Below are 11326 nucleotides of genomic sequence, written 5' to 3'. Positions count from 1 at the left end.
TGTGCACTGCCTCTTCATAAATGCCTTTTTTATAGACCCATGTTGACTCAACAACGGGATATCCGGACAATCTTACAAGGTATCAGCATTGTCCATAATGATCCTTATCAGCTAATATTGTCTTCAAGCTCGTATGAATTATTTGTGTCATCCATGGAGCCAGGGCATGGAATGTCAGCAGAACTAGAATTGTAGAGTTTGAAATTCGAAGTGTGGAAAACTGTGTGTGCTCAAATACTTGGAGGGAGATCAAGCTGATATGTTACATTGGAGAGCCGCTTGATAACATTGTATAGGCCAAGCCAACAGGCATTAAACTTGTCATATGGGCGTCGGAACTAGAAGTCAGTGTTTAAATGAGCTGCGCTGATCAAGACCAGCTCGCTTTCCTCGAATATAATGTTGTGGCAAGATTGATTGACTTGAGCAGCCATGGGATCCTGTGCTGTGGCCAGATTATCCTGCAGCTGATGAATGATCTGATTCTGCTGCCCCATGAATTGGTTCAATGGCTGTGACTGTAGAGTGGACTACCAATTGACAAATATGTTTGGCGTGCTTGGCTCGTGACCAAAGACAGAATGCATGGGCGAATACTTAGTTGTAGATTGTTTCCCCAAGTCAATTGCAAATTCGATCGATGATAGTAGCTTGTCTCAGTTCTTCTGCTGGTAATCCACATAAGTGCGAGTCATCTGCTCAATTGTGAGGTTGTGCTGTTCTGTTTCACTGTCGCCCTCAAGGCGGTTTGCTGTCGACATATTGCATTTGTTGGGCACAGATTTCCTTTATAGGCAATGCCCATCAGTTGCCTCTATCTTTGTGAGTACAAAGACTCACAGCCATAAAAAGGGCAAAACAACAAGATTGATTAGTTCTCGGACTTCTCTTTTCCTAGCTTTTACAGAATACAATTCCAGATACTTATAATATACACCCGTTAACAGCATTGAACGCCACAAGCCTCTGTGTACATGGTCCAGAAATATGAGGTGAATCATGGATCATGCTCAAGCATGATTATGAATGGTTGCCACAAATATTCAATCTGCAATGACACTGGCCTGCAGCTTGCACACCTTGAGAGGTGTCAAATACATGCACTTTGAGAGTTTATAGACGACAATCAGTATTTTATCATTTCCTGTGGCTGTCTTTGGTAGTGACATAATCAGGTACATTATGAAATCAACTAAAGCTGTGTCGCGTGACGATTGCGATTACTACTAATCAGTTATATTTTACTACTCGTGGGTGTCGATTGATAAGGGGTAACTTTTTTTAGCTCCCTTATAGTTGATTTTTAGTTTGATTACATATTATTACTGATTATTCTTATTATATCCATGGAAATTATGTGGAATGGGTAGGGTGGCATTTAGTATGGTTGGATCAACCTATTCTTGCTGACAATGAAGTCTTTGGTTTGTGCACAGTGGTCACATTTGCCAATGTAGTTTACAGACTTGTTCATATGTGCCCAGTAAAAGTTCCATAGCTGGCCGGGGGTGGCGTCAACAGTGAGGTGTCCAGTGATCAAGACGTCATGGTTATGATGGATCGGCTCAAAATGTAGTCCAGCAACCCATGGTATGTAATGTGAAAACAAGCAAAGAGAAGCTTTGCAAGTTATATTAAAAAGAAAGTGAAAGAAAGTGAAGAAACTGAGGAGAGCTGTCTCATATATGTGACATCAACTATTACAATGTCACGTGACAATTGCAATTGTTTGAGACTGATTGTTTACGATCGCGATTTCTATTTTCGCTGTCGATAGTTTTGAATAGATAAGCGGAGCTCTTTAGGCTCCTTTATAGTGTATTTTTGAAATATATATATTTAACATAAAAAGCCTTCTTACAAATGGCATGCTTGTTGATGATTTTAAGCTAGCATTTCTAGGTTGGCAACAGTTGTTTCTGTGTGGTGATGTATTTCAATGGGTGGTGGTCTGTCTTGGCAATGATATGCCACCTGGCAGCATAATGGTGCTACTACTTGAGAGACTGGACAATTGCTAGCAGCTCCTTATTTTCCACCCTGTAATTGCATTGTGTGCTGTTCAACTGTTTTGACATGTATTTGACCAGGTGGTGCCCATCCAGGTGTTCCTCCCCCAGAATGGCACCAATCCCAAAGTCGCTCATGTCTGTCACAAGGTATAACTGCAGTTCTTTAATAAGTGGGCTCAAGATTGGTGCTGAGAATAGACAACCTTTGAGCTCAGCCATTACTTTATTGCACACAGGTGTCCACTCAAACTCTGCATCCTTGGACGTCAATGTGTTTAATGGGGTGACAATATCTGCAAATTTTGCTATAAAACGGCAATAGTATTCAAATGTCCTAAGTAATTGATGCATGTGTCTAGCGTTTGTGGGTACTGGCCATGACTGGATCACATCAATTTTCCGTGTGTCAACATTCATGCCTGCTGCATTCACTAGGTGTCCAAAACACTTAACATGATTCTGGAATAACTTTGTCTTTGTGTGGTTCACATAAAGACTGTTTGTGTGCAGTGCCTCAAATACCTGGCACAGATGGCTCTCATATTCCTTGGCCATCCAGGAGCAGACCAGAAAATTGTCAAGGTAGATACAAACGAAAAGCATATACTTTAAGACTATGCATAAGACAACAAAAAGCAGATGGTAATAATTTGTACCTTTGGGGAAGAGTGTCCCACAAGAACATACTGAGAGGACACCTAAATGCAGTCAAGTGTTCTGAATATGGATGAATCTGCATTTTCTGATAACCACTCACCATATCAAACGTAGAAAAGTGACAGCAGCCTTGAAGTCTGTCAAGTAAAGTTCCAATGTTTAGGAGCAGCCATAAGTACTCTTGTATGGTGTTGTTTAATTGGAGTATATCTATGAGCAGTCTAAAACCACCAAGCTTCTTCTGAATAGCAAATACTGGTGATGCAAATGCAGTGTCACACTCATATATTTAGTCTTAAGCAAGTAGTTGATCAATAATTCCAGAGGCCCTGTAATACATCTGCTAATATGTGATAAATGACGTGGTTCTATAATTTGGCATTACCTGTGAGCACAATAAATTGTTAATTAAATATAATCTATAAAAATACACTATAAGGGAGGTCAAGAAACTCCCTTTAAACAATTTGAATCTGCAAACAATATAATACAGCTACAATTATTGTTAACGAGTGAATTCAATAATGGTAATTCAAGCTGTATTCCAAAAAACTAGGGAAAAAAGAGCACAAACTAATAAATGTTGTTTTGCCCTTTTTATAGCTGTGGGTCTTTGTACTCACAAAGATAAGGGCAACTGATAGGCATTGCCTATTAAGGAAATCTGTGCCCAACACTCCTCCATCCTAAGACGTCACCAACTGGTCTAAGTAATGTCTAACTAAGTCATCATCGACATTGTATTTGTTGATCCAATCTGACTCGGCTTCTGAGTAACCAGTCCACTGGATGAGATATTTTCTGTGGCCTTGATGATCATGATGATCCAAAATGTCATTGACTTCAAAGTGGTCTGAAGTATTGTCAACTAGTCCTGGGTGTAGTGGTTTGGTTGGTCTTGAAATGTATGCCTTGAGTGATGATATGTGGAAAACGTTGTGTGCACGGACATTGGGAGGCAGCTTAATGCAGTATGTGACAGATGAAAGTGCCTCTAGGACCTTGTATGGGCCAAGTCAGCAGTCGCTCAGTTTAGCAGATGTGCAGTTGTGTTCATAGTCAGAGTTGATCATGCTGGCACTGATTATGACGAGATATCCAGCCTTAACCTGGATGTCATGGTGGTTACAGTTTACTTGGGCTGTCATTGCATCCTGAGCAGCTGCCAGTGTGTTGCATGCTTGACAGATGACTTGCTGGCAACAGCTCATAAAATCAGATAGGGTCAATTTGGCCTGGTTGGTCTGTGGGTTGAGTATGACATTGTGTGTGACTGGTTCATGGCCATGTACAACATGCATTGGCATGAGCTCAGTGCCAGCTTGCTTGGAAGCATTGATTGCATACTCAGCAAATGCCAGCATGTTGTCCCAGTTCTTTTGGTTGTAGTCAGTGAATGCATGCAAAAATTGTTCAACTGTCCAATTTCTCCTCTCCGTCTCCCTATCTCCTTCTGCGTGTCTTGCTGTCGTCATATTTGTCTTGACACCACACAATTTCATCAGCTTCTTCCAAAAATCAGATGTAAAATGTGGGTTGTGGTCAGAGACAATGACACAAGGCATGCCATGGTGTCAGAACACTGTCTCCAGGTAAAGTCGAGCAATTACAGGCACAGACGTCTGGTTCTCCTTCAGTGTAATTAAATATGAGAACTTGGACAGTTTGCACACAATAACGATAATTGCATCATGATCGTGTGGTGTCTTTGGCAGAGACATTACCAAGTCCATTGATATTGTGTGGAAGAGGAAAGGCAGGACAGCATGTGGCTGTAGTAGACCATTCCTATTGACAGTGCAGTCCTTAATGCACTGGCAGCTGTCACAGGAGCCAATGCAATTGTAATAAAACTTATTCATGCTAACTAATTTTATTAAAAATCCATTATAAGGGAGCTTAAAGAGCTCCGCTTATCTATTCGAAACTATCGCCCGTGAAAATAGAAATCGCGATCGTAAACAATCACAATTGCGATTGTCACGTGACATCGCAATAATTGATGTCACACAAGTCAGTGATGAACATGCTGTCAGTCAGCAACATTTCACAGCATGGGCTGGATGTGCTCTTTTCCGAAAATCGTGCATTTGTGTACAAGGATGGTGAAGCAATCATGGCAGCAGACTTTGAAGATGGTCTTTACTACATAGTCCCTGACACCTGCTATGACAAGCATCGACTGGCCAGAGCCCCAAAGCTGGTCTCAGCTGCAAGCATCCCATCTTCTGCCACTGTGCTGCCAACAAGCAAGCTGTCAAGAAAGTCTATCTCTGCCCTGGATGCTCATGTGCGGTTTGGGCATGCATCTGCACCCTACATCAAGCATGCAGCCAATACTCTTGGCCTGGAACTGGTGGGATCTGTAGACAAGTGCTGTGAAGTGTGCTCTGTTGCCAAGCCAGCTGAGAAGCCACACAATGGCCACCTGCCATGAGCCAAGGCACCTCTTGAAGTGGCTTACTCTAATGTTGGTGTTGTGACTCATCCATCTGCTGAGCGCAGCAAGTACTTTGTCACCTTCATAGATGACTACTCCCGCAGTGTGCTTGTGTATCTCATGGGGCGCAAATCAGAAGTCACTGACAGATTCAAGCTGTATGTGGCAAGATGGAGCGCCAGCTGGATGCCAAGGTCAAGATATTGCATTCTGACAATGGTGGTGAATACATAACGGAGATATGAAGGCATTCTGTGAGGCCAATGGCATCTGCCAGGTTACCAGCTCCCCCACACACCCCAGCAGAATGGTGTGGCTGAATGATACAATTGCACCCTGGTAGAGATGGCCAATGCCATGCTGCTGCAGTCTGGCGTCCCTCTTTGTCTATGGGCTTTTGCCATTGTGCATGCTAACTGGGTGCTCAACTGTCTGCCCAAGCGTGCTCTTGGCATGACACACCTTTTGAGAAGCTGGACAGTGCCAGCAACATTGCCAACATCCATCCATTTGGCTGTCTGGTCTGGAGTGAGTACCCTCCTGAGCTACGTTCAAGTTTGGCGAGCATGCCCAGAAGTGTGTGTACCTGGGAACGAAGGATGGCAAGGCACTGCTGATCACATAGACACTAGCCTGTTCTACACACCTAAGAGCCAAGTTTGTGGATGCAGAATTTCCATTCTACAATGAAAGTGCACCCTCTGTACCATTCTATTTCCATGAGTCAGACATGTCTGACATGCCCACACAGCGTGGCCCCATACACATAGCAGATCTGTTTGATGAGGATGACGACCTGCATCTGGCACAGCTGCAGAGGAGGACAAGTGGAGGCATGTTCAGGAGAGGCGCCAGAGAAACCGCAGAATATTCAGTTTATCCTACGTGGCAGCAACAACAGCAACAGTGAGTTTGAGTTCATGATGCCTCATTTGTCACTGCCCATGAGGAGCACAGTCCTAGCTCAACACCCCAGCACACTCCAGTTCGCCATTTTCAGCCACAGCCACAAGTACCAACAACAGGAACAGCAACAGCAGAAACAGTACATCAACCACTGAGCCACTAGGCAGAGAGCCCTTTTCTGGGCATCCATCATCTCTGTCAAGCCGCAGTGCTCAAGATACTACCAGCACCAATGTCAACATCCACGACACCAGCCCAACCATGACCAAGCCGAGATTTGCAGTTATATTAAAGAGAAAAGATAAATTCTAAGCTAAAAAGAAAGTGAAGACTGAGGAAGCTGTCCTTATAGGAGACAGCGATGAAGATAAGAAAAAAAAAAGAAGAACTAGAACTTCTGCAATCATCTACAGTAGCAAGACAGTCACAAACGAATCAACCCATCTCCCTTGAGGCTATGTCTACTGCTTCCAGAGCTACTGATCCAGTAACACCCATGCTCAGCCGTCGCTCAGCACCTCAGCCTCAGCACGAATCACTGACATTGCTGCTCATGAGCAAGGCACTCTCACCACTAGAACCAGCCAGCCTACAACAGACTGGTGGCAAGTGGATAACAGAGTGCAGCCGACAGCACCAGCATGCCCAACTATGATGTCGACTATGACTATAACAGCAACAGCTATGATGACGACCAAGATGCTCTGGTACAGAGCAATGGTGCCCTGTTCTGTGGTGTGGCTGTATCAGGCCCCACATCTTACATCCAGCCATGTGCTCAGAGGAAGCACCCTTGTGGAAGGCTGCAATCAAAAGTGAGTTGGCATCTATTGCTGAGAATGAGGTGTTTGAGCTTGTCCCACGCTCATCCTCAATCCCCCTCTGAGCACACGCTGGGTATTTGTTGTCAACAAGGCTCAGATGACAAGCCACCATTGTACAAGGGCCCCTGTAGTCAGATGCTTTGAGCAGCACCCTGGGATTGATTACAATGCTGTGTTTGCACCTGTGGTGACCTACAAGTCTATTCGTATAGTCATAGCACTTGCAGCCTATCATGGCTGGCTGCTGCACTCCATGGACGTCAAGACTGCCTTCCTGCATGGTGACCTGGAAGAAGACATATATGTCGAGATTCCTGATGACATGACTGGTGACTGACCAAGAGTGTTCTCAAGCTATGCCTCCCTATATGGTTTGAAGCAGGCACCATGCACTTGGAATCGTCGCCTGAATACTTTCCTTTGTGGCAGCCTTGGATTCCAGTGCAGCAATGCCGACCCAGTGTCTACTGGCTTAAGAGTGGCCTGCAACATGCATTTTGACGACTATGTTGACGACTTTTGCTGGCTGCATCTGATGACAACATCCTGACCAAGGTCAAAACTGCCCTGTCTGCTGAGTTCTCAATGAAGGATCTGAGTCTGTGCAGTACAATCCTGAGCATCAATGTGAATCACATCTCTGATGGCATCAAGTCAACCAGGTTACTGCCATCCAGAACCTGGTCAGCAAGTATGGCCTTGAGGAACCAATGACGTTGATCTGCCCATTGCTGCTTTTGCCAAGCTTGGAGAGACTGCCCCACACCTTGCCAAGTGCAATGCCACTGAATACTGCTCAATTGTTGGCTCCCTGCAGTACCTGGCCATGGTCACTCGGCCTGACATTGCTCTGTCACCTCTGTGCTTGCATCATTCAACCAAGAGCCATTGATAAACACATGGGTGCTGCCAAGCGAGTGCTCAAGTATCTGAAGACCACCTGCAACATGGCCATTCACTATCGTCGGTCTGAACACCTCAACCTAGTTGGGTACAGTAATGCTTCATTTGGACTGCACACTGTGGAAGCCATGGTAATTGGCTATGTATTCACTCTGGCAGGGGGAGCAGTTGCTTGGAAGTCAAAGAAAGTGCTCTTGGCTTGCCACCTCAATCCACAGTGAAGCTGAGACTATTGCCCTGACCTCTGCTGTCCGTGAGCTCATGTGGCTACAAGACTGCTGTGTGACATCCATGTACATGTTGACCCTGCCACTATCTTCTGTGACAATGAGGGCACTATCAACAATACACGGCTGGTGCTGTAACTAATGCCAACAAGCACTACAAGTCTACTCTCCAACTTCCTCATGCTGCACTATCTCAGCAAGTATATTATCTCAAGTATATTTTGACTGTTGACCAAGCTGCTGACTATCTGACCAAGCAATTGCCCCTAGATGCCTTTGTCAGACATCGCTCATCCTCTGGTATGATGTGAGCACCTTGTCAGGGGGAGTGTTGTAATTCCGTTCTGGTCTTTGCAATCATCTTGCATATGTAAGACGGAGTTCCACCAAGAACAGAATTCCAACACAATGCGACTGTCTGCAGTGCAGTTCCCAAGTTAGTGAAGTATGCCACTTCTACCCATTGACTAGTCAGATGCACAGTGATGAGGGAGCCCCCACTCACATTTGGAGCAGTGGGATGCACATGCCCTGCAAGTGATGGAAGAGTGCTGCTGAAAATTTGCTGTGTGTGCCAAATCTTTAATGTATTATAGTTTATATTGGACCAGGCAGTAAGAAAAGTTGGGATCCAAGCAGTGGGACCCTTAAAGCATAAACTCCAAGGCAGGAATGACTATAGCTTATACCAGATAATTTTCCATTCTGTCTAATCATTGCCAGTTGGCCATTCCAAACAAGCTCATCACATACCCTTGCCAGCCTCATGGGCTCAGCTGTTGAACCACTGCTGTCAGGTAGCTGCCCAGGATCCATATGGCATTGCGAGGTAAACCATGTTTGTAATCACCAATGCCAATCTCCCCAGTCCCTATATGATAGGTACTGGGTTTTCAAGTGTTAGATATAAGATATGTTTGTCTTGCTTAGGTAAGCATGTATGCCTACTAGTGTGCATCACATGCACATGTCAGTTGTCCTAGCTTGCAGGGCTACTCTAGAGGGGCCATGGGCATTAAATCATCTGAAAGATTATTGCCACCATGCCAATGGGGTTTTAGTGGAGCCGACAAAATCGACGTGGTTCCAATTGATCTTGGTGAGCATTATGTCATAGACCAGCAGCCATAGCAGTAGTGACAGGGAATCACCTTGTGTCAGACCACATTGTTGTGTGAAGGATGAAGATGCTGTTGGAATTCCGTCTTGCTTACTGTAAGGTGATTGACATTCTAGAGATTTTTAAAGTGTCCTCATCATTTATTTATGTTACTTATCTTCACTTGCTATCTTTTATATGAGACAGCTTTCCTCAGTCTCTTCACTTTCTTTCTCTCAGACTTCATCTTTCTCTTTCTTTTTAAATATAACTTGTAAAGCTTCTCTTCACTCTGCTTTGCTCGGTTTTCACAGACGCTGCATAGCTGGTAATGATATTGATGTCTACCTGAGTGCAGGTCCATGATCACAGTTGTCAGCTGCTCTGGGAACCAGAGATTGACTGGATAATAATATAAATGTCGACATTAATTATCAGAAATGCTTCCTAGATAATGTAACAAACAGTTGTTGGATAATGGCATTAAGAGATATTGTAGTATATATTAATCAATAGCAATGGGTAATATAAAACAAAATGTATTAATATTAATAACCCCATGAAGATATTTATTTTAATACAATAGCCTTGCCACATTTTGCCAAAACGGATTGCTCAGTATTGCCTGCATTGTTCCTAGCCGCGTCGATATGCATAAGTTGTATCCATCGGCATGTGGGTGCCTAGGAAGTACTGTTGCATAGTTGAGAAATGACTCTGGTGTTGGGCTGACCCATGCTGGTATGCCACTTCCGAAATTGGCATTGTACAGTGGAAACCGAGAATGGTTGGAAATGAGCAAGCTTTTGGGTAGAGTAGACAAGTTTACCAGTGTATTCAGGAGTCCACTAGGATTTTCGCCAATTTCATCTGCCACTTGCCTGATGTAATGGCCGTCAATTCGCAAAACCGCCTGCCTAATGCCTGCTGCTACATGTGCCAGTGACTCGTCTGTTATATCCGACTCTACCAAACATAAGGGAGTGGATATTGCTGTGCCTATTACCATGTTTCCAGTATAGTTGGCTGTAGATGCTGTGTCAATGCGGCCCCGGATATCGACCGCTATTGAAGTAACCCAGTTAGATGTCGGGGGCTTCAAAAATGTATCTATACATGAGAAACAGCAGATTTAATAGTGCAACAAGCGCGAATGACAACGGATCTGTTATTAGACGTAGCCTGCTTCTCCCCCTGAGCGATAACCATACTGAGCAGCGCCGTTATGATGTCGTTGTCACTAATATGCAAACCGCCAACAATATCTATGGATAAAGAACTGCGTAGCGAGCTAAGGGTTGCTGCGGAGATATGAAAGACATGGGCCTTACAGTTATCCAATGCCATCAAAACACTAAATACGCTGCCACGGCTCTCAGGTGTCAACCAGGCCAACCACCGAGCCATGTACCCATCCGTGGAATACAGAGAACGTGTAGCTTGATCAACTGTGGATCCTCTACTGGGCAGGCAGCGCGCAACCGTTTGGCGATCAAAATTGAGTGTCCTGGCATGCACACTATTGTTAGGAGTGCCGTTTTGCAAATGTGTGCAATTTTTGGCCCACTGGTTCATAAACGTGCAGTATCCAATACCATCGACGACATAATGGGATAGGCCGACTGTCAAAACAACTCCGCTGTTGTCCTTAAGCCTGACAATGTGCACGTTGGCCAACTTGATGTAGCCTTGGTCACCAACAGTAGCGACGGAACGAACAGCAACTGTGCCTTGCGGCATGGTGCTCCAACTGAAGCCTGCCGATTGCAAATGGCCAAAATGTATGTCGCTTTGGGTTTCCTTGAACTCGGGCATATTGAGGTTGTTCTCGTCGACCACGACTACTGTTTTGCCACTGCCGTCCACCTGCAGCCGACCAAGCAGAATAGGAAATTCAGCCAGCGTCGTGAAAAACGAGTCTCTCAGCATATCTGTCGGCATAAACGTATCACTGCCCAAAGTATTCTTGTAGTAACATATATAAATTATATTGACAACTCCTGTCATCATGTCGAATGGGTGTAGCGGAATTGTCTGCGTTTTTGTGGCCTTTATAAGCGAATTTTTTGCGTCCATTGGTAAGTCGATAATTTAAATATATAATTACTAAAGCGTAGAGTATTGCTGAAATATGGAGTGTAAGTACGAATAGAGAAGCAAGTAGAATAAATATCTCACAATATTATATGGTGTTGGCATGCTTATAAGGAGGCAGCTCCATGCCTGCCAGCATAGTGGCAGTCTGGATATATTGGAAA

At 44.4% G+C, this 11326-nt stretch overlaps 1 protein-coding gene across 1 annotated transcript; it reads right to left on the bottom strand.

The window, feature by feature from the left end:
• Positions 1 to 9751: 9751 nt before the first annotated feature.
• On the bottom strand, positions 9752 to 11249 carry BX661DRAFT_205421 (uncharacterized protein; the record flags this gene model as incomplete). The annotated part of the gene is made up of 3 exons (XM_051538594.1): positions 10400 to 11249; positions 10075 to 10178; positions 9752 to 9916 (listed from the first exon to the last, which is right to left on the bottom strand). Exons 1-3 carry the CDS (start codon positions 11142 to 11144, stop codon positions 9752 to 9754), a joined length of 1014 nt encoding a protein of 337 aa, XP_051391686.1. The 5' UTR covers positions 11145 to 11249.
• Between the last annotated feature and the right edge of the window lie 77 nt (positions 11250 to 11326).

The sequence above is a fragment of the Kickxella alabastrina genome, assembly GCF_025024165.1.
Source record: "Kickxella alabastrina strain RSA 675 chromosome Unknown BX661scaffold_11, whole genome shotgun sequence".
NCBI classification, from domain to species: Eukaryota; Fungi; Kickxellomycota; class Kickxellomycetes; order Kickxellales; family Kickxellaceae; genus Kickxella; species Kickxella alabastrina.
The sequence above is the reverse complement of the archived record's forward strand: the minus strand, read 5'-3'. Positions and strand labels throughout refer to the sequence as shown.